General features: G+C 46.0%; 1 protein-coding gene across 3 annotated transcripts in view; it reads left to right on the top strand.

Annotated features, from left to right (window-relative positions):
* TARBP1 (tRNA guanosine 2 -O-methyltransferase TARBP1) overlaps nt 1–22,877 on the top strand; it is a gene marked incomplete at its 5' end in the record, with an annotated part of 84,400 nt that overhangs the window by 32,091 nt on the left and 29,432 nt on the right. For all 3 annotated transcript variants that reach the window (XR_013967917.1, XM_080822828.1, XM_080822827.1), the window contains 8 exons: nt 8,667–8,764; nt 12,034–12,195; nt 13,214–13,401; nt 13,800–14,061; nt 14,156–14,344; nt 15,646–15,836; nt 16,011–16,082; nt 17,681–17,801. Coding sequence is in view for 2 of the 3 variants with exons in the window: in XM_080822828.1 (XP_080678954.1) it covers nt 8,667–8,764; nt 12,034–12,195; nt 13,214–13,401; nt 13,800–14,061; nt 14,156–14,344; nt 15,646–15,836; nt 16,011–16,082; nt 17,681–17,801 (1,283 nt within the window). The remainder of the gene's footprint in view (nt 1–8,666; nt 8,765–12,033; nt 12,196–13,213; nt 13,402–13,799; nt 14,062–14,155; nt 14,345–15,645; nt 15,837–16,010; nt 16,083–17,680; nt 17,802–22,877) is intronic.

The following is a 22,877-nucleotide window of genomic DNA, read 5'->3' as shown; positions in this document are numbered from 1 at the left end:
CATAGGACTCCCTCCCTGGGCCAGTTTAAGGTGCGGCTCTTACTAGGCGTTGGAGCTGGGGGGTGCTGAGCTCTGAGTTGAGTTTGAGGACAGTCCCCGGGCCCTGGTGGTGGGAGAGCACCAGCCGGGCGGGAGCCGAGTCGCGGAGACGTGCTCTGAGGCCTGCACGACTGCTAGCCGTGGATGCGCTGAGTGGTGCTAGGACTTTGTATTTGGATGGTTCTGCCGGCAGGACTTGCCGATGGGTTTGGATGTGGGCTTTGAGGACAAGAGAGAACTCAGAGGTCACGCAGCTTTTGGAGAAGATGGACAGATGGGAATTGCCTTTAACGGAGGCAAGAAAGACTGGAGTCAGAGAAGGTTTTGGGGTAAAGGTGGGCAGTTCAGCATTGGGGAGATTAAGTGCGGGGCACCCGGGACACCTGGGTGGCTCAGTCGGTTGGGCCACTGCCTTCAGCTCAGGTCATGATCCCAGGGACCTGGGATCGAGTCCCGCATCGGGCTCCTTGCTTGGCGGGGAGTCTGTTTCTCTCTCTGCCTCTGCCTGCCACTCTGCCTGCTTGTGCGTGCTCTCTTGCTCTCTCTCTCTCTCTCTCAAATAAATAAATAAATAAAATCTTTAGGGAAAAAAAAAGTGCGGGGCACCCGTTAGCTATCCTGGTAGAGCCGGTGAGCTGGTTTGGCCCTCTGAGTCTGGAGCTCGGGGAGAAGCGTGGGTTGGAAGTACGGATTTGGGGGTCATAGCCTAGCAGTGGTATTTATTTATTTATTTATTTATTTTTAAAAGATTTTATTTATTTGACAGAGATCACAAGTAGGCAGAGAGGCAGGCAGAGAGAGAGGGGGAAGCAGGCTCCCTGCTGAGCAGAGATCCCGATGTGGGGCTCCATCCCAGGACCCTGAGATCCTGACCCGAGCCGAAGGCAGAGGCTTAACCCACTGAGCCACCCAGGCACCCCTAGCAGTGGTATTTAAAGCCACGACGTTGGATGAGAACACCAAGGGAGCCAGTGTAGACGGAGAAGAGGTCCAGGTGCGTGGGGAGCACCAGTGTCTCGGGGGTTGGGGAGGAACTGGCGGAGGACGCTTGGGAGGAATTCACTACAGCACGTGAAGAGAAAAACCAGGAGAATGTGCTGTTCTGGAAGCCAGACGGAAGGAGTGGTAACGGCCCCAGACACTGCTGGTGAGCCGAGGGTGACTGTTGGTTTTGGCAACATGGAAATCGGGGGTCACCCTAACAGAACGTTTTGGGTGGTGGGGGGCAGCGCAGGGGGTGGCAAGGAGGTTTGGAGTCTGGGCAGGTCTTTCAGGGGGTGTTAGGTGTGCGGGAGCAGAGACACGGGACTGCTGCTGTGGGACGGGAGAAGTTTTATTTCCTTTGGGGGAGAAAATAGTGGTGTTTTGTGCCGATAGAAATGATTCGGTAGAGGGGAGTTTTGAAGATGTGAGGAGGGGACGTCTGCTTCCCAGTGGCTGAGAGGAGGTGAAGGTGCTTGGGGTCCGGGGTACCGGCAGAGGGGCTGCCTTCGACGGGGCGCTGAGGGGGCCACGTGTGGATGGGTGGGCAGAGGCCGGCGCGGCGGCGGCCGTCCCTTCCTAACTGTGGTGTTTTCTGAGTGAAAGAGGGAGCCGAGGCCGGGGGGAGCACATTCGCCTGGGAAGGACGATTAGTGGGAGGACTGGGGACCTGTCGCAGGCTTGTGGGGGAGCCCGAGGGTGCGGTGGAGCCGGGGCTTGTGAACGTGGGGTGAGAGCGGGCCTGCGGCCGTTCGCCTCCAGCCCGATCTGTCAATCTAATCGGATCGGACTCGGGTTGAGATGCTCCTTTTAGTGCATCCATGAGACGCATAAATGAGGAGCTTTCGTGAAATGCTGTTCTAACCGTCCTTTTTTCAAATCTCAGGATAACTGTGTGCTGCTTATTTTTATGTTTGTGGAAATGCTGCTCTAGTGGCCTTACCGTGTCCACTTGAACTTTCCTTCCCGAGGTAGCTTTTATTTTTTTAAATTGTGGTAAAATACACGTAACCTAAAATGTGCGCTTTACACATTTCTAAGTGTCCAGTTGGTGGCGTTCACGTTGTAAATTCGCATCGCCGCCATCCGTCCCCAGAACTTCTTGTCGTGCCAGACCGAGCCCCTGTACCTGCGGGGCGCCGGCTGGGTCCTCATCCCCCGCTTCCCCAGCCCCTGGCGACCCCCTTTGAACTTTCCGTCGCTGTGAATCCACTGTTCTAGGGACCTCAGATCTGTGCGATCATGTGTGTTTGTCACCTCACACTGGGCTTATGTCACAAACCGTAATGTCTTCATGGTTCGTCCGTACCGGAGCGGGGGTCGGACTCGGCTTCCTTTTTGAGGCGAATACTCCATGGTGCATGCAAGGTTGCCCAGTCACCCGAGGTGGACACGGGCTGCTTCCAGTTTTTGGCCACGTGAATAAGGCTGCCTTATTTATTTATTTATTTATTTATTTATTTCTTTATTTACTTATTTACTTATTTACTTATTTATTTATTTATTTATTTATTTAACAGAGAGAGATCACAAGCAGGCAGAGAGGCAGGCAGAGGGAGAGAGAGGGAAGCGGGCTTCCTGCCGAGCAGAGAGCCCGATGCGGGGCTCGATCCCAGGACCCTGAGACCATGACCTGGGCCGAAGGCAGAGGCTTTACCCACGGAGCCCCAGTAAGGCTGCTTTGAACATCGAATGTGCAAATAGCTCCTCACATCCCTGCCTTTCGTTCTCCCTTTGGTTGTGCACCCACACGTGGAGCGGCTGGACCCCGTGGTAACTGTTTGACGTTTTGAAGAGCCGCCATGCTGTCTCCCTGGCGGCCGCGCGCTTCCACGTGGCCGTCCGGTCCGCAGTGCGCGCGCGCGGGTGCCGCGCGGGCTCGCGTGTCCGTCCGCGGGTCGAGGCCGTCCTGGTGGGTGCGAGGCGGCATCTCGTCGAGGTTTTGACCGAGGAGACCGCTTCTGACCAGTTCTGGTGCCGCTTGTGGGGCGCTGGTTGCCACGGTTGCTTCTATGAGGCGGAGAGTGGGGAGCAAATACGTAAACCCGCTTCTGGTGGACGTTGTTTGCGCAGTTGGCGCGTTAGGAGGAGCCGTTGGGCTGGGGGCCGTGGCAGGGCCTGCAGGCCTGGGACGGTCCGGACCGCGCGGCTGACGGGAAGCGCCCTGAGGGCGAGGGTGGCGGACGGAGCGGCCCCTGCGCTTCTTCACGTCCCTCCGTTCTGCGCCCCGCGAGCCCTCAGCTTTCCCTGGGAGCCTCGGGGTAGCTTCGTTTTCACTTCTTTGTTCTGTCCCCGGGTCCGTCCGGGAGAGAGAGGAGACGGGCGGTCGGAAGGAGGAGATTCCGTTCTTAGTGTAGTCGTGGGCTGTGATGCTTACTTTTAGAGGAAAAAGTTTTACCTTTCGGGGCGCCTGGGGGGCTCAGCGGGTTGAGCCTCTGCCTCCGGCTCGGGGCATGGTCCCAGGGTCCTGGGATCGAGCCCCGCGTCGGGCTCTCTGCTCGGCGGGGAGCCGGCTTCCCCCTCTCCTGCTCCCCCTGCTTAGACTCGTTCTTTCTCTTTCTCGCTCTGTCAAATACATAAATAACATCTTAGAGAAAAAGAAGAAGAAAAAGCTTTACCTTTCAACCATACTTGTGGCTTCTTGACCTGACAAGTGATTTTTGACCTACTTGAGAGGCCACATAGTACCGTCTCTGCAAGAAGTAACTTGAAAATTTTAAATTCTGTAACTTTTAATGCTATGTGATCTTTTAAAAAATAAACATTTCTAAGAGTGGTAGATAGCACATTTTGCAAAGTGTCCACGTTTTTTACCTATTTTAAAATTGAGTTTTTTGTTTTCATACACTTTGGATGAAATAGGTATAATGACAATTCCTGATACAGTCTGGATACAAGTCCTTTGTTGGATATGGGATTTACAGATATTTTCTCCCAGTCTAGCTTGGCTTTTCAGCTTAAGTGTCTCTTGTAGAGCAAAAGTTTTCATTTTGGTGAAGTCCGGTTTGCTTTTTTCTTTAGTTTTATTGAGTGTGCATTAGGTATCGTATTTAGGAAACCTTTGCCTTAACCCCAGGTAACATAGGCTTTTCTCTTATTTTCTTCTATTTTTAATATTTTTTTTATTTTTGGATTTATGATACATTTTGAGTTAATTTTAAAGGTGTAAAGTTGAGGTTGAGGTTTTGTTTGTTTGTTTGTTTTGCCTGTGGATATCCAGTTTTTCAGCATTATTTTGTTGTTGAGACTATCCTCTCTCTGTTGTTTTATACTGTTGCAAAAAATTTTTTTAATTGGGCGTGGCAGAAATAATCCAAAATAGTTGGATGGATGGATGGATAAATGACGGACGTATCTATACTTGGCCATGGAAAGGAATGGATTACTGATACACACCACAACATGGATGGACTTTGGAAACAGGTTAAGTGAAAGAGACCAGTCACAGAAGACCATATATTATATGACTCCATTTATATGACACGTCCAGAAGAGGCAGATCTGAGACAGAAAAGATTAGTGATTATGTCGGGCAGGGAGGGGGGAATAGGGTTATGAGGGTGATGCTCAAAGGGGGTGGGGTTTCTCTTTGTGGTGGTCAAAGTGTTCTAAAAAGTTGGCCCCGGATGATGGTTGCACATATCTGTGACTGTCCTAGATACCATTGAATTAAATGCTTTCAATGGGTGAAGTATGTTGCATGAATTATATCAATAAAGTTGTTTAAAAATAATTGGCCGTATTTGTGTGGCTCTACTTCTGGGCTCTCTTCTATTCTGTTGATTTATATGTTTGTCCCTTGGCCAGCACCACCCTGTTTTGGTTACTGTAGATTTACAATAACTCTTTAAATGGGTAGGATGCTTCTTTCAAATTCTTATTTCTGGATATTCTAGTTCTTTGCCTTTCCATATAAACTTTATAATCAGCTTGTATTTACAAAAAACAAAAATCCTGCTGGAATTTTGACTGGAATCACATTAAATCTATAGATTAATTTATGGAGAATTGCCTTTATTATATTGAGACTTTTGATCATGAACATAGTGTGTCTCTCAATTTACGTAGGGTGTCTTTGATTTTTTTCATCAGAGCTTTTTAGTTCTCAGCATATAGATCCTGTACAGGTTTTGTTAGATTTGTGCCGAAGTATGTCTTTTGGGGGAAACTACTGGAAGTGATAAATTTTTAAAAAATTTTTGGTTTTCAGTTGTGTATTGCCAGTATACAGAAATGTGATTGATTTTCGTATGTTGACCTTGTATTCTCTGACCTCGCTGAAGCTCTTGTTATGAAGGGGTTTTTTGCTTTTGTTTGTTGATTTGTTTGTTTTAAATGGTGTCCTTGGGATCTTTCTTTATAGATGGAACATTTATATTTCTAGAATTGTCCATGGTAATCTCTTCTCCTTTTAATGTGTGCAGCATCGGGGGTCTGTGATAATTTGTATCCTCTCTATCTCTGCCTCTCTTAAGACCAGCTAGTGGTTTATCAATTTTACTGACCTTTTCAAAACACCAGCTTTTGGTTTTCATTGATTTTTTTTTTCCCAGTTTCATTGATTTCTGTCTTTGTTTGCTTCTGTCTGCTTGCTTTGGTTTATTTTGCCTTTCTAAGGAAGTTAAGGTGGAAGTTTAGGTTGTTGATTTTAGATCTTCTTTTTGAAAATGACCTGTAGTGCTATACATTTTTTAAGTTTTGCTTTAATTGCATCCCAAAACTTTTGATATGTTGTGTTTCCATTCAAAGTATTTTCTAACTTTTCTTGAGATACTCTTTTACTCTCGAATTACTTAGAAGTGTGTTTAGAGATTTTCTTCTCATCTTTCTGTTGTTACTTTTCATTCGACTCAAGTCAGCATACTTTGCAGCGTTTCAGGTTTTGAAACTTCAATTAAGGGTTATTTATGATCAAGTGTATACTGTTCCATGCACATTCGGAAACACCTTGTACTCTGTGGTTGGGTGGAGTGTCCTATAAATACCAGATCCAAGATTTTCGTGGTATTTTTCAGTTTTACGTCCTTGCTGTTTTTTGTTTACTCTGTTACTAAGAGAGGAGTGTTGAAGTCTCTGGCTTGAGTTTGGGTTTATCTCTTTCTCTTCGTAGTTTTATTATTTTGGCTTCCTGTCCTGCAGTTCTGTTGTTAGGTGCCTGTGTGTTTAGGATAGTGCATTTTCTTGTTGAATTGACTTTCCTTTTTATGCAGTATCCCTTTTTATCCCTGGTTATTTCTTCTACTCTGAAGTCTGGTTTGTCTGGTAGTAACATAACCACTCTCACTTTCTTTTGATTAGAATTTGCATAGTAGTATTTCCTGGCTTTTTACTTTTATTCTATTTAGATTGTTGTATTTGAAGCACATTTCTGATAGCATGTAACTGGGTCATGATTTTTTACTATTTGCATTTAATATAATTACGTATATATTTTGATTCCATTTTATTTTTTGTATTCTGTCTTTCCCTCTCTTGGGTTGTTTTGGGCAGGTTGAACATTATTTTGTATTCCATTTTCTTTAAAGATTTATTTACTTATTTGACAGAGAGAGAGAGAGACAGAGATCACAAATAGGCAGAGAGGCAGGCGTGGGGGGGCGGGGAACAGGCCCCCTACTGAGCAGAGAGCCTGATGCGGGGTTCGATCCCAGGATCCTGAGAACATGACCTGAGCCAAAGGCAGAGGCCCAACCCACTGAGCCACCCACGAGCCCCCATTGTATTCCATTTTAATTTACCTATTGTGTTTTTTACTAAATATCTAATGTTCTGTTTGTGTGTGTGTGTGCACGCATGTGCGTGTGTGTGTGTGTGTGTGTGTATTTGCGATTGCTTTAGGGACTACAGTATGCACACCTAACTTTTCAGTCTGTTTAGAATTAATGTTTTACCACTTGAAATGAATGGAGAAGGTTTTACCACCGTGGGGACTCCTTTGCCCCTTACCCGCACCCCGGAATTAGAGTTGTCTTATGTCTACGTTTGCTGAAAACTACCAGACAATGTTAGAATTTTTCCTTTCAACCATCAAAGAGATTTTAAAACTCACAAGAGAAGACCCTGTTGTATTTGCCTAGATGTTTGCAGTTTCTTTTGCTTTTCATCCCTGACGCCCCCTGTTTTCCTGGGGCAGCCTATGCCCTGTGTTTGAAGAGCACTTTTAGCATTTCTTTTGGAACAGGTTTGCTGACAGTGAATTTTCTTAGTTTTCCTCCATCTGAGAATGTCTTTATTTCACCTGAGGAATATTTTCGCTGGATATAAAATTCTAGTTTGACGGGTCTTTTCTTTCAGCAGTTTAAACGTATTTGCTTCTGGCTGCCTGCCGTGGTTTCTCATTAGAATTGTGTAGTCATTCACTGTGTTCTTCACCTACGTGATGTGCTGTTTTTCTCTGCTTCCAAGATTGTTTCTTTGTCTTTAGTTTTCAGCGGTTTGGTTACACTATGTCATGTTGCATATCATTTATTTTATTTTGTTGATCTGTTTTCAAGTTCACTGACTCCTCTCTCTTGTTTCTCTTTTCTGTTGCAGTTTCCATCTGGTGAGTTTTTTAAATTTCAGTCCTTACAGTTTTCAGTTACAAAATTCCCATTTGGTTTTTGGGTGTATCTTACGTTCTTTGCTGAGACTTTGTTTTCCTGTATGTTCCGAGAGGGTGTGTTGATTGATTGCTGAAGCGTTTTTACCATTAGCTGTTTGGAATCAGGGTTTTCTGGGGTCAGCATCATCTCACTGTTGGCATTGGCCGGCTGTCTTTCCCCTTGTGAGCTAGGAATTTTCTGATGCTCCACATGCCCGGTTATTTTGGATTGAATCCTAGATATTTTGAATTCTATGCTGTGAGACTCTGGGTCGTGTTTAAATCCCGTGGAGAAGTTGATCCTCTTGTGTAACAGACGCGCAGCTTAAGGTTAGGCCTTTATCCCCAACGTCCCAGCTCCTGTGCATGTTGCTTCTGCCGTCAGCATGCGGGGCTGTCTTCACCCGCGCCGCACGTCATCCCTCCAGGGGTCAGCGTGCAGCCTGGGCCACTGTCTCCGTTCGTTCAGTTCGGAAACTCTTTGGGCTGCTTCCTGCTGGCAGGTCCAGGCATAGCAGCTTGGGGGGGAGCCCGGCACTTGACAAACCACTTTCTGGGGCCCTTTTCCCAAGTGCCTTCCCCTCCGGAACCTCTTAAGGGCTCATTGTCTGCTTTTCTGGGGTTCCCCCTTTCCACTGTCTGATCAGAAAGTTGGGGCCCCCTTGCTGCCCACTTCTGTGACTGCCCTACGCTGGGTGTCAGGCTGCGGAGGACCGGGGTGGACGCGCTGCTATTGGGTGTTACACTCTCTGAACCTGTTGGCTGCTGTGTACCTTTTACGGTCTCCGCGTAGACGCTCGGATCTTCTGTCCAGGTTTATAGTGAGAAGCTGGCTGCCCCTGTCCCATTTTAGCCAGAACTAAAACTCCTAAATGATTTTTAAGGTGGATTATAGATTGCCCCATGGTACTAATGACTGTTCCATTCTTGGGATTCATTTTTGGTAAGTGATTCGCCCATATGCTTAACAGAGTTGTACTTTTACTAAAAAATCCGGCATATTTTGTACCAGGTAACTTATATTTCTGTCATTTCAGTTACACACTTTTTTTCCGCTGTACAGATGAGGTGTTCACACTTCTCCAGAGCTTTGCCATGTCTGCTACCGAGAGTATTTCTGATTTTATCCTCCGACGGCTTACCATGAATGAACTCAGTAGTGTAAGTACTGACGGAGTCACTTTCCATTCTTCTCAACTGTATTTGAGGGATTACTTACTGGCAGGCACTTTATGAAATTGAGAAAATTAATGTGCTACTTTCTAGAGAAGCCGCCTTAGGAAGCAGAAAAAACTCTAGGATTCGGAGTCTCCTCATTCCATTCCCCCCGGGTCACACCGAGGCCTTGGGAGAGTCAGGCAGCTTTTCTGAGCCTCAGCTTTCTCATCCACAAAATGGAGGTAATACACACACTCCGCAGGTGCCAAGAGGTCTGCGGGGTCTGACCTCGCTAGGGTGCTTCAGGCATTCAGACGTTTGGTCCTGGTGTCCAGAGAGTGGGATTTGGCAGGGTTGGGGCGGGACCAGGTGTCAGCACGGGTCTGTTTCTAAAGCTCCGTAAGTGATTCCGAAACACAGAGTAGATAGTAGTCGGTCTGCGGTGAGTGTCCCTTTCTGTCGTCTCTATTCTCCACGTGCTTTGTTCCCTCTAGGACTGCTGAGAACACCCGAAACTAATAGAGCACTGCATGTTAACTGCCCTGGAAGTTTAAAGAAAAAAAAAGAGAAAGAATTTTCCTTTTTCTCAAGAATATTTTGAAAATGCTGATTCTTATAGAAAAGCTTATTCTTAATTTTTTTTTTTTTTTTGGTTGCAATCTCTAGGGACAAATGTTGAAGCTTTAGAATCAGTAAATTGTTAATAAGGTGCGAAGGTAAACTTATTTTAATTTTTATTAGACTACTCAGTTACGTACAGGTGTTTGATAGGCTCGTGAGCAGGTGTGAACATACCAAAAGGCAAGTTCTGTACTGAAGGCCCTGAGCTGTGGTAGTAGGAAGGCAGGAACCTATGAAGAAACAGCCCTCTGGCGTGGGGAGTGCCACCTGTAACAGTTGTTGATCGTGGCTTTGCTATACCTGCATTTCCAAGAAGTCATTTAATAAATACCTCTTCTGGTTTGTTTTGCTTCAACATCACTTCATTATCATCAGTATTGTCTTACCTCCTTTTTAGGGAAATTTTCAGACACACACAGAAGAAGTATAATGAACCTCCATATACCCATTATAGAACTGTTTTTGTTTGGAATTTGATGCTAGAAATAGCTTTAAAAAGGGGAAGGGTTCATGTGATTTTGTTTAATAACTGCTCTCAGGGAGGAAAGCCCTGGTTTGTGGTGTCTGTCCATTTCCGTGGTTGATTTCAAGCTACAGACGTGAGGCCCCAGCATCAGGGAGTGAGGACGGGCCCTGGTGCTTGCTGCAGGCTACTCTGGGGGCGCCTGCCCTCGGCCCCCCAGGGAGCGGCAGCCGCCACACTCTGAACCTGTCCCCCGGCCTCCTTGGGTGCTGCGGAGTGTGGCCTTGTCCTCTGCCATCTCTCCAGGACCTGACTGTTGCCGGTTTCCTCGCTCCCCTCCACCCCTGCTTTCTCTCTCATGTTCTCGGCATCTCCGTGTCTCCTGGATTCTTTTCGTGAGCCCAAGAACAGCTTTGACAGTCCCTTATCTCGAGGAACCCACTCTTTTATTCCCTGGTCCCTCCAGCTCCTCATTTCCTTCTCCCCTTAAGCTGAATCTATAAACACACCCCACAGCTCCGTTCTCATCTGGTTTCTGCCTCTGTTCAAGCGCGGAAGCGGCTCTCTCTGAAGCTGTCAGTGACTCCTTTGTTATAAACCCGATGGATACTTTTAAAACCATGGTTTTCTTTCTTTCTTTCTTTTTTTTTTTTTTTTTTTGGTGAGAGAGAGAGCTTGAGCGAGAACATGAACAGGGAGAGGGGCAGAGGCAGAGGGAGAAGCCGGCTCCCCACTGAGCAGGGAGCCTGACGCAGGACTCGATCCTAGATCCTAGGGATCATGACCCGAGCCAAAGGCAGATGCTTAACCCACTGAGCCACCCAGGCGCCCCTCAAACCATGGTTCTTGTGACTCCTCAACCCTACTGGACATATCAGCCACTTTGCCCTCAAAACACCAGCCATCCCGAGTGTCCCTGACACCCTGTTCTCCTGGGGTGGCCCCATCTCTCTGCCACCACCCCCACCTTCCCTTCAAACGTGCATTCTCCACTGGAGAGCCCCAGACACGGGAGCTGTAGAAAGCATGGCCTGGCCCTTCTTCTTCCCCGTTCTTCCCGTGTGAGGCGGTCTCGGCTGTGCCCCCAGCTTCAGCTGTGCCGGGGACCCTGCGTCTCTGTCTCCACCGCAGGTGTCTCTCCCGAGCTCACCGTCCCGTCAGCCGGGTGCTCTTGGACAACTCCAGTTGCATTTCTCACACTGAAGCCATTCAGAACTGAACCCCTTACCGTCCCCTTCTCAGGACTACACCACCATCCGGCCGGGTTCCTGAGCCTCACGTTTAGGAATCCTCTCTCGCACCCGATCCCTCGCCCGCGCCGCTGGCCTTCCGTCTTCACCAGGCCCCGTGGTTGTTACTCCCCGTCTGCGCCGTGTCCTGGCATCTGGCTACGTGCCGAACATGTTGTGGTCGCTCAGTAAACACCGATTAAATGCAGGAGTCGTGTGCCGGTGTCCTGAAAGCCTGTCGAGGATACAGTAGTTGGTTTACTGATAATCCCCGGGACCATCACTCAAGGCTAGTCTGCTGACCATACTTTGTCTCAGGTCTTTGAAAAACCCCATAGTGGGTGGCTATTACCCTCCCCATTTTGTGGATGAGGGATCTGAGGCCTGCAGAGGCTGGGTCACAGAGCTGGCGGGTGGTAGCGCTGGACTGAACCCCGCGTCAAGTCCAACGTCACAAAGACCTGCGTTTAATTCCGTCTCTCCCACTTACCAGCTCTGAGATGCTGGCTGAGCTGTTGTTGGACCTCTCCTAAACTTAGTCGTCGTCTTAGGAAAACAGGGCCATAACCTTCCTAGTAAGAATGGAGGATCATGACCTGCCTAAAGCAAAGACAGTTGTCCCTGCTGTCATTGTTTTTGAGGATCTATTGGCCCTGGGATGTAAGAGTTGGTAGAACATAGTTTCTGACTTCCCGGGTCTCGTGGTCAGAGCGTGAGCCAGATGAGTGATCATGACATGTGCTGCCATTACACTGAATGCAGAGTTGCTGTGTAAGCTCAGAGAAGGGAGTCCTTAGCTCTGCATGGGGAGATCATGGAGGGCTTCTTGGAGGAAATGACTTTTTCTCTCAATTCTTATTTTAGTACTTTTAAATAAGGTTATTTATTTCCTATCTGAACTCTCATAGTTAAGTAAAAATTACAGACCCTGTGTGTTAAGTGTTACTGTTTGCCTTTAGGTTTCGGATCTGGATCGTTGCCATTTATACCTGATGGTATTAACTGAGCTTATAAATATCCATTTGAAGGTTGGATGGAAAAGAGGCAACCCCATTTGGAGAGTTCTTTCTCCTCTGAAAAATGCATCCATCCGGCATCTTCAAGAGATGGACAGTGGACAGGTAATCCTTTATTCAAGGTGTGTAGTTACGTTGAATAAGGCATACATAGAATACAGATTGGATTTATTAACATTCTGATATGAAGAGCATCAGCTGAAATTTAAGATAGTATCCTTTGTTCATAATATTTGAAGATTTGGAGTCCTATAGGTATATGACAAAGATATGGTGACTTAAGTCTTAAAACCGTTCAGATACAGTTAGTGGATTTGCACTGAACTGAGTCTTTGCCCAAATACCAGTAAGGGACACTTCAACATGTCTAAATACATGTATGACACCTGACATACATGCGATATGTGACATATAACACATATGCAATATATAACACACGGTGTGTATGAATACATCCAGCAACCCGTATTCTTGGCCATCTACCTTGTTGTCTACCCTGGTCTCCTGCTGCCTCTTCTCCCTCTCCTCCCTGCGGTACCTTATGCTGCAGTGTGTCCCCAGCCAGACTGTCGTAAGTGCAGAGCCAGGGTGCAGCCTCGTCCCTGAGGCTCGTGAGGGGCTCCGAGCTGCCGGGCTCTGTCACCTCTCCAGACACAGCGTGCAGCTGGCAAAGGAGTTATATACGTGATGCCTGAGCCTTGTTTGTTTTTTCTTAACAAAACTTCACCAAACAGTTAAGGCTCATCCATAGAAATGTATCCAGATGTGCATGTGAGTAAGAAAAAGGCTGAGATGTGCGGCTTCCCATACACGTGGAGGTCTGGTAGGCAGCTGCTGTGTCACGGACCACTTCCAGGAGCGCACCTGCCCAACTGACGCGATCAGATGGTCTTTTTAGTCGGAACAGCTGCATTTTTATTGCCGCTTTAAACTTGGTCACTGCCACGTGAGGTGGTGACGCTGATGGGCTTGGAGTATTGGGTTTCCTTTTGTTGCCTCTGACGTTGGGTAGCAGGCAGGGAGAGGGGAAGGCGGGCGGGAGGCGTCCTTCGCCGGGGCACTCGGGTCCCCACGGTTAAGATTGGCTCGCATGAAGTAAGAGACTGGTGCGTTTCCCCCGCAGGAGCCGACCCTTGCCAGGCAGATCCAGAGGGTCATTAGCATGGCTGCCTTGGCCACGGTGTGTGAGGCTGTTGACCAGAAGCCAGAACTGCAGCTCGACTCCCTGGAGCCGGGACCCGCGGAAAGGTTCCTCGCCTCCCTCCCGCTCAATCACGCGCTGCAGAAGCCGCACCCAGAGGACCACAGCAGGTGTGTCCGCGCCGGCGGGCCGTGCACGTGGGAACGGCACCTGTTTGCCGATGTTTAAAATTTCATTTTTGTTTTCATCGTTGAGATGATGAGTGACTGCCCAGCCGTGTTCACAGGGTGTTGGGAAGTTGAAGATGATAATGTACTCCAGCATCTCTGTTGCTGGATAGCCGCGGACTTTACCGTGTGCCGTTCTCAGTTAACCACTTATGGGGAAGGGAAGTGCCTACATTCAAAGGAGTTAGGAACTTGAGGTTGTGTGGTCTCCTTGCTTTTTGTGGGACAGGATCTTTAATAGCGATTGTGACTTTTTTCCTTGTAAGGATCGTTACTCCGTGCACAGGGAACTGAGCCAGACTGGAAGGAGCAAGGGATGATGACTCTCTGTTTTGTTTCAGTTTTTCTGAAGACTCGGCAGCTTCCCAAGGATGGGGGAAAGTAGTCGCACAATATATTCATGATCAGTGGGTCTGCCTCTCTTTCTTGTTGAGAAAATATCACACCCTTATACCGTCGTCGGAGGGTGACGTTCCGGATGCCGTCCTGCCTGCTGTTCAGATGCCGGCGAGGACCCTGCAGTCTGCGCTGGGAGCCCTCACAGTCCTGCCTTCAGACCAAGTCTTGCCTGTGTTCCACTGCATGAAAGTTCTGGTTCCCAAGGTACGTTTCAGTGAGACGGGCACTGAGGAGTAACTGCCGGACCAGAGATCAGTTTCTGAAATGAAGTCGTTCTTTCATATTTCTTTCCTTCCAGCTTTTGACCTCCTGTGAATCACTCTGTGTAGAGTCTATTGACATGGCTTGGAAGATTATATCTGCTTTAAGCAACACTCAGCTGATATTCTGGTCTAATTTAAAAGCTTTTGTTCAGTTTGTTTTTGATACCAAAGTTCTTACCATCGCTGCAAAAATCAAGGGCCAGGCATATTTCAAGATAAAAGAGGTAACTTTTTTCTCAATGGGGTAAAATGTAAATTTGCCATCTTATCATCTGTAAGTGTGCAGTTCCGTAGAGTTAAGAATGTTCATATTGTTGTAACAGGTCTCCAGAACTTAATTAACTTGAATTAAAACTCCGTATCTGTTAGACAACTCGCCTTGCCCCCCTCCCGCAGCCCCTGGTAATCATGATTCTCTTTCTGTTTCTGTGAATTTAACTGCTCGAGATTAAAAGGAGATCACTTTTTGGTTTGTTTTTAATTTGCGTGACCTGTAGCACACGGGCTAGGAGAGAGTTACATTTGTAATTATGTATTAGATTTGTTATCATGTATTCATTCTTTTCGTCCACAAATACTTTGAGCCTTCTTCAGGGTTGTGAATGACAAGCTCTGTCTGATGGATGAGCAGCCGGGGGGCCACACGGACTCATTTGATGCATATAATGCTTTAGCATTTTAAAATTAATTGCCAACTTTTAAGAATTGGGAAATTTGCAAGCAAATCTGTACTTCCCCTTCTCTCGGAATGTTGGAGAACTGGATGCCCTGGCCGCCTGCCGGCCGGCCGTTCTTCAAAACTTCCCATCCAGAGAGGGCGTGCCCCTGCTACTTCCCGGCTCAAGGGCAGTAGGTCCTTGGCTCCCAGATACCAAAGGCAGACGGTAGATGGCAGGTGCCATTTGCCCCCCACATTTGTGCCGTTGCTTTCATCGTATAGAGAAATATTTCTCCGAACATAATCTTATCAAAAGGTCCTCCTGGTTCCTGGTGGCGTTTGCATTTACAACCCCTGATAGTAGGGAGCCTGACGTGGTGGATGGCGTCATGCCTAGAAATTCTGTATACCTCGTTACCCAAAGGGAGAATGGAAGGTAGAGTCCTTTTACTGCGCCGCTGTCCCTGTGCACAGGGCACACAAGAGACTGGGGTCTTGGCTGCCTCGGGGAAGGCAGGGGTGGTAGAGGGCATGGGCAAAATGCAGAGAGGACTGAAAATGTCAAGGGGGCATGTTTTTCCTCCCCTTCATTCTGTTTCTTTGGGCAGTCGTTTCTCTTGCAAAGTCCCAGAGGGATATCACTATCAGTAAAATTTTATTTAGTTTTATTATTGAGAAATGAAAAGTTAACATTCTGTGATTATTAATCATCTCACAAAATTTTAACAATAAAGATTTTTAATTTTTTATACTATGTGGTTATGTCGAAATTGTCATTTGAAGCCATTCAAGTAATTTTTCAGCAACACTTTTTTTTCCTTAACTAAATGGGCCAAAGAATAAAATGACCATTGTATTTCATTCCAGATTATGTACAAGATGATTGAAATGTCTGCTATAAAAACTGGAGTCTTCAATACACTGATAAGTTATTGCTGCAGATCTTGGATAGTTTCTGCTTCAGATGTGTCCCAAGTGTCTTTGTCAAGTGCTAAAAATTATAGCGAACTTATCCTCGAGGCTTGTTTATTTGGAACCGTGTTTAGGCGTGATCAAAGGTAAAAGATGCCATTATTTCAACCTGTCATAATTCATATCAAGTATCTACTCAGTAGAATTAGGTCTTTATTTTTAGGCTTTCAATTAGAAGCATATAAAATGTTAATTAAGTTTGGGGCTTTAATTTTTTCACATCTAAAACCTGTTCTTTGTCAAATATTTTTTATGGAAAGACTTATTCAGGATGTGCAGACCTACATAGAAAATCTCGGACACGATTGTGCAGCAAACACCGTTATTGAAAAGTAAGTATGGTAGATTTTCCACATCTTGATATAAATGGAATATTCAAAATTTAACATCAGATGAGAGATATCCTATATTTGTTTAAATTTAATAAATGTTTATTAGAGATCTCTATAAGATATTGAAAGAACCTTCAAAAAGCATGTTAGAAATCCTATTCCCCTGCTAATATTTAATATAAAACTCCTTGCTAAAATTTGATAACCTTAAATAATTCCTTAAAGATGAAAAAAAAAAGTGAGAAGAAATTCTAATAGGACATTGGAAGATTTTTTTTTACATTGTTACTACCTTCTTGATGGGAATAAGTGAAAATTTTCTGGGGGAAAAAGCTTTAGTGCCAAGTCCAGTATAAATAAGAGAATGACAGGGTCACCTGGGTGGCTCAGTCGGTTAAGCGTCTGCCTTCAGCTCAGGTCATGATCCCAGGGTCCTGGGATCGAGTCCCACATCAGGCTCCCTGCTCAGCGGAGAGCCTGCCTCTCCCTCTCTTTCTGCTGCTCCCCTTCATGCTATCTCCCCCTCTTACTCTCTCTCCCCCCGCCCGTCAAGTAAATAAAATCTTTAAAAAGAAAAAAAGATAAAATGTCTATGGGGAACATAAAATCCCATTCCTCTCTTTCATTTAGGTGGGGGCTGAGGGTCAGCATACACACGTCATTCTTTTTGGGGGGTGTCACAGTTCACCACTCGACAAGTCAGTATACCACACACACAAGCAAAATTACCCCTACCATGCTTTTAAAGGTTCTTTTAGGATCTTAGGTTAACGTTTTCATTTCTAAGATAAGACTGTTCTTATGTAACCTCTACATTAATTTTTTTGGAGCTTGTCAAGTAGCTATTTTTCATTTTATTTTTCCATGTAATTTTTAAAAATGTGTGTTTAGATGTTTATAAAAAAGATATATAAATGATAATTTTATATAGCTATGACAGTGTTAATTTGAGAGTCATAGTGTGTTTAAATCATTTGGCACTGTTCATTAACTTTATACATTTTTCATTGTTAACTGTTTCTATTTTTTGTTTTCCTGGCAGGTTTAGTATAGTAATAAAAGTGAACATTTTTAGTTGATGATTCCAAAATACTTTGATTTCTACTAGACACACTTTTTGTTGTTAGTTTGTTGTTTGTTTCACTGAATTGATCTTCCCACATTTGGACACAGAGCGTAGCGGGAGGCTCAGAGCCCGTGGTGCTCCCAGGTCTACCCTGCACCTGGAGAACGTGCGGGTGTCTTGCAAAATAGAGACCTCAGGTGTCAGGTGTCCGTGCTCTTCTGTACGGAATTGTTTCCTGAGCTACGATCATTGTTGCCTACAGAGAAGCGCTCATTGGCCTGGGTCGGGTAGTGTGTGCACTGTTCTGCCAGAAGTCCAAGGGAATTTGCTCCAACTCTGTACACGCTCTCCTTTTAAGATACTCTCTTGTTATCCTCTGTCATTCTGAATTGAAAAAGCACTGTCATTAAGAAGGGAGCTGCTCTTAAGTTTAGAAATTCTTGGAAGGTTTTGATATTTTGAAATGAATGCTTGACATATTTTTCTGTTTTGAAAATGTATTAACATAGTTTGTCATTTTACATTTTTTTAGTACTAAAAGAGAAGACCACTATGTGAGAATTTGTGCTGTCAAATTCCTGTGTTTATTACACGGCTCAAATATGTCTCATAAGTTGTTTATGGAAGATCTTGCAATCAAGCTATTAGATAAAGTAAATATGCCTTACTTTACTTTGTTTCTGTGCAACTAACAAGTCAGAATCCAACATTTGCTCTGTATGTTGACACATTATGTAATCTAAACATATTTCTTAAGATTTATTTGACAGAGAGTACAAGTGGAGAGGAGAGGGAGAAGCAAGTCTCCCACTGAACAGGGAGCCTGATGTGGGGCTCAGTTCCAGGACTATGGGATCCTGACCTGAGCTGAAGGTAGACGCTTTACCAAGTGAGCCACCCAAGACCCTAAACAGTTTTTATCAGGAAGAAACATGAGGTTTATGTTCCCTAGTTTTAGTTAAGTTTTGGTTAGTGATTATCCAACTTGTTTGATTTTAGAGAAGAATGTTTTCCCTCTGCTGTCTAAGCTTTTCTTGGTGTATATCCTAGGGCCAGTCAAAAGCAGTTGTGTTTAGAGTGATATAACCATACATTATTTTGTGTAAGGAATGGAATAAAAAGATATAGGAAGTGGCATAATGTAAAGAATTGATTTTGATTTTTTTTTTTTTTTTTTTTTTTTTTGGTCTACAAAATCATTTTATAAATCTGGGGAGAAGCTAGGAAGGGGTAAAGTCAAATACATTGCTCTCTTCTGAATTTGAAGCTGGGATAGACAGAGTTCTGGTCTACTTTCTGACCTCTGGGCTCCACTGGGAAGTAACTGATGACCGTAGCCCCCACTTAAGCCACTTGTATTGAAATAACAGTGTTCATCATGCATTTATTTTCTGAAAGTAGCAGATCAGCTTCAGTTATAAACAATCTGGGAAGTTTTTGTTTTTTCTCCTAATGTAAAATTCCCCCCGCCTTTTGCACTGTTGGAGTCAGGGAAAACGTGGCAGGAAATAGTGCTTATGGATTCCCTAAGGATGAATGGTAGAACACAAAGATGTATTATAGTGAATATTGATGCATGATACAAAACATAAGAGTGCTTGGAAACAAAGTAAAGCAGAATAAGGAGGGAGAGCTATTTAGAGGGTCGGGGAGGGCCTCTCTAACCGGTGCCATTGAGTGCACTGCCAGTGAGGTTGGAGGATGTCCAGAAAGGCTGGTGTCCCCAGGCAAATGAGGGAGGTGCTGGCTGGAGGTGTGGAGGGACATGAGGCTGCCTGTTGGCCCTGAGATTGGGCAAGAAGGCTGTCTGTAGTCACCTCTACAAAGACCTTTTCCTGGGATGGTGAGAACGAGGACCTCAGTGGAAGGTCTGAGAGGAGTGTGGCTGGGGAGCTAGGGGAGACCATGAGTACAGGCACTCTTGGCTTTGCTCGGATGAGAGGGAGTGGCTGGGATGGGTCTGGGGGGGGCGTGTTTGTATGTTGAAGGAGGTGACCCAGTAGAAGGGAGATGGGATGGTTTTGGAGAGGCTGGCGGTGGTCACACAGGCAAAACCCTCGAGTAACCACTTCACATTCACTGGGAAGGTTGTTACAGCAAACAGGCTGAAGATAACCAGCGTTGGTGAATATTAAAGTCATTATGCTAGGTGAGAAGATGGCCGTCCTCAAGAGCCACACGGTGTGTGATTTGCAGGAAGTGTCTGGGTAGGCAAACCTGTAGAGTCCGAATAGATTCGTGCTGCTGGGTCAGGGGCGAGGCGAGATCAGGATGCGATTGCACAGGGTTTCTCTTCAGAGTGTGGGAATGTTCTGGAATAGATAGTGGTGATGCTTGCACAGCTCTGTGAATATACCCAAACCCGCTGAGTGGGACACTTTGAAATGGTGATTTTTATGGTACGTGAATTGTATTTTTTTTAAAAATCTTCGAATAGTCTAGATTGGCTCCAATGTCCAATAGAGGTTTTGGCTTTCATTAGGAGATGGAAAAGCAAAGACAAAAAAGTTATGTATTAGACAACTGGCTCAGGCCAAGCAGTTGTTTTTAGAAGATGAAGAAAATCGAGCAGAGCAACTAATAAAAGGGTAATTTGAAAATAAAGAAAAATGGAAAAAAAAAAAAAGAAAAATGAAAGAATAATTCTAGAGAAAGTAGAAGAGGGTCTCATCCAGAGTGGATGGGCGGCTCACCATAGCCAGGAGTGACCTCATCCTCTGAGCTAGAAAAGGGCAGGGCGGGTGGTGGCGAGTCGGTGTGAGGGAGGGATCGCCAGGGACCCTTGTGTTCTGAGCCAGGAAGCAGGGTTGTTTCTAGAGGGAAGAGGCGGGAACACGGTTGGCATTAAAGACCGAGGGGAAGGTTGAAGTTAGCAGCGATCTCAGTTAGAATTAGTATCGGGTAGTGCTTGAAGTCAGTCTTTCCCACCGGAGTGCGGAAGCCTTGGGGGTGGGGATTACGCACTGCTGTGTCACAGCTTCAATGCTGTGTGTCTGACGTGTCATCTTCGAGGTTCTGTTTTGAGTCCATGGATGGAGAGTGTGAACCGGGAGGAGGTGGAGATGGTGGCCAGCTGGGGCGACCTTCAAGGACCTCCAGGCGCATGGGGTCTTCCCCACTCTCTGTTCTTTAGGTTTTAGTGAGGCACGGGGTGGAAGGGTAGGTTTTTGTTTGCTTTTTACTGGAAACTTGCAAATAGTTTATAAAAGTAGCTTTAAAAGGGATCCATTCCTGGCCCGGCCTCAGCAACTACCAGTGACAGACAACCTTGTGGGGCCCACCTCTGACATTCCCCCCAACACAGTATTTTGAAGCCAATCCCAGCATCACTTTCATCTATAAATATTTCAGTAGGTATCTCAAAAAGATAATTATTTTGTCCACCATAACTACAATACGATTTTCACACCTGAATTTGTAATTCCTTCATATTATCAAATATCCCATCAGTGTTTAAGTTTACCTGATTGTTTTACTTTTTTTTCAGTTTCTTTGTTTGAAATGTGACCCAGATAAGGTCCATTCCCTGCCATTGGTTGGTTGGGATGTCTCCAAGGTCTCCTAATCTACAGACTCCTCTCATTCGTTTTAAACCTGGAATGTATTTTTTGGAGAAAGCAGATTGTTTTCATCTTAGGGACTTCCTCAGTCCGGATTTTGCTGTTTGAATTTCCGTGGTGCCCTTTAAGATGTTTCTCTGATCCCCACTTTTAGACAAGATGGCATTGAGATCGAGAGCCTTGATCAGATGGAGGTTTGATTTTCCTTTCTGGAGACAGAGGTGGGGCGAAAGTGTCCATCCGTCAGGAAGTGTTGAAGATTTGGCTGTCTCTGAGGAGTTGCCTCGTTCTGTTAATTCTGTGGGAGCAGCAGAATGGTTGTACTCTAATTCTTGTATTCTTTTTTCATTTATTAGCTGAAACTCGTCTGTACCCAAATATGACGTATTTAGACACCCCGAGGTATGTTTCCTGTAGGAAAGGCAGGATCAGTGTTTGCTTTTTTTCCTGTTATTTTTCAGTTTTCAAAATAATGAATTGGCTTCCTACTGTCCTCCAGTTTCTTCTGAAGGTGATCAGTGAGTTCTTCTGTTTTTCATTTTTTTTAGGTTAAACATATGTGTTACAGTCCATTGTAGTTATTGTTAGTGTTTGAATTATCCCAGTTTCAGGCGGGTGGAAGAGAAGATCTGAGAACATGACTTGCTGTTGGGCATCATTGTGAAATTGCCCAGGAATGGGCAGTTGGAATAGGGTATTTAGGAAAGACATGGAAGCCACTGTGCTCAGTGATAAATGTGGACAAGACTCTGGAGGGAGGCCGAGAATGGGGATTTAGGAAACACCAATACTTGACGTATATTGGTAGCAAAAAGACCCAGAGGAAGATCAGGAGAAAGAGGTTCGAGAAGCGAGACTAGACCCAGAATCGGATGCTGCTGGGCTGGTGTTGCTCTAGGCCATAACTTAGCTCACTGGAGGGTCTTATCTGTAAAAATTCAGCTGCGGAGCCTCTATGAATTTGTCCACAATGATAACGCTTGATCTCAGAGCCGGCTCTTGCCTCCCTCCCCCGCAAGCTGTGTCTCGGTGGCTGTTGGCGGTGGTGTCCACTGTGGCCGAGAGCAGGTTGGGCTTGGGGGGCAGGAACTGGGGGCATTTCTGGGTTTTCAGCAGCACGTTGGGGTCCGTCCGGCCAGTGCCCCGTAGAGCGAAGGGGCAGCAGAAGTACAAGGGGAGAGTGGGACTTCTTAAAAACTGGTCTGATGGATCTCCGAAAGGGATGTAGGACCTTCCTCCCACAGGGGAAGATAGAGGTTGAAGACAGAAAGTTGAATCAGGGAGGTTGAAGGAAGATTGTTGAAGTAGGGAGGATCGTGTGGCCAGAGTAAGAGACTGGACAGGGTTAAAGCCGTGAGAGGAATAGTCAAGATTTCAGACTCTCCTTGTGGAAAGAGGAAGGGGACGAGACCGAGAAGAGCAAAGTGATTGGCAGAGTAGCTCGTTCTTTCTTGAGTGTAGTTGACACACACGCTCCGTTGGCTTGAGGTGTCCAACACAGTGGTTTGACAGCTCACCACGGCGTAGCTGCCATCTGTCCCCTTACCTTGCTGTCCTGTATCACTGACTGTGTTCCCCAGGGCTCTGCTTTTTAACCTGGGGCTTGCTCCTGCCCTAACCGGAGGCCTGCACCTCCCTCCCCTTCATCCGTTTCTCCCGTCCTCCCGCTCCTCCCCTCTGTGCTGATCATTCTGACTCTGCTTTGTTTGCCTGTTCATTTTTTTTAGATTCCATTTACGAGTGGAATCTTATTCTTAACTTTCGTTCTCTGGACCGGCAGCTGCAGTGTCACCCGGGAATGTGTTGGAAATGCAGGTTCCTGGGCCCCCTTCCCAATTCTCCTGGATCAGAAACTCTGGGAGGGGGGCCAGCAGTCTGCTTTAACGAGCCCTCAAGGTGATTCTGAGCACTGCGGAGTCGGAGACCCCTGGTCTAGCGGCAGTGAGGGCCAGCTAAAGCTAGAATGTGTGCTTTTAATGAAGTCTGTGGGGCCCTGTGGTTTTTCTTCAGTGGTCTTGACAGCTTGAAAGGAGGATCCGATTCTTTAAGACCACTGGGTTGATTCAGAAGAAGGGAATTTGCAACTGGGTTGGAGGCTGCAGTGAAAAGAATGGAAAGTGCTCTGGATGAGACCGTGGAGAATATTCTTGGGGTGCAGGTTGGGTCTGT

The sequence above is a fragment of the Martes martes genome, assembly GCF_963455335.1.
Source record: "Martes martes genome assembly, chromosome: 14".
Lineage (NCBI taxonomy): Eukaryota > Metazoa > Chordata > Mammalia > Carnivora > Mustelidae > Martes > Martes martes.
The sequence above is the reverse complement of the archived record's forward strand: the minus strand, read 5'-3'. Positions and strand labels throughout refer to the sequence as shown.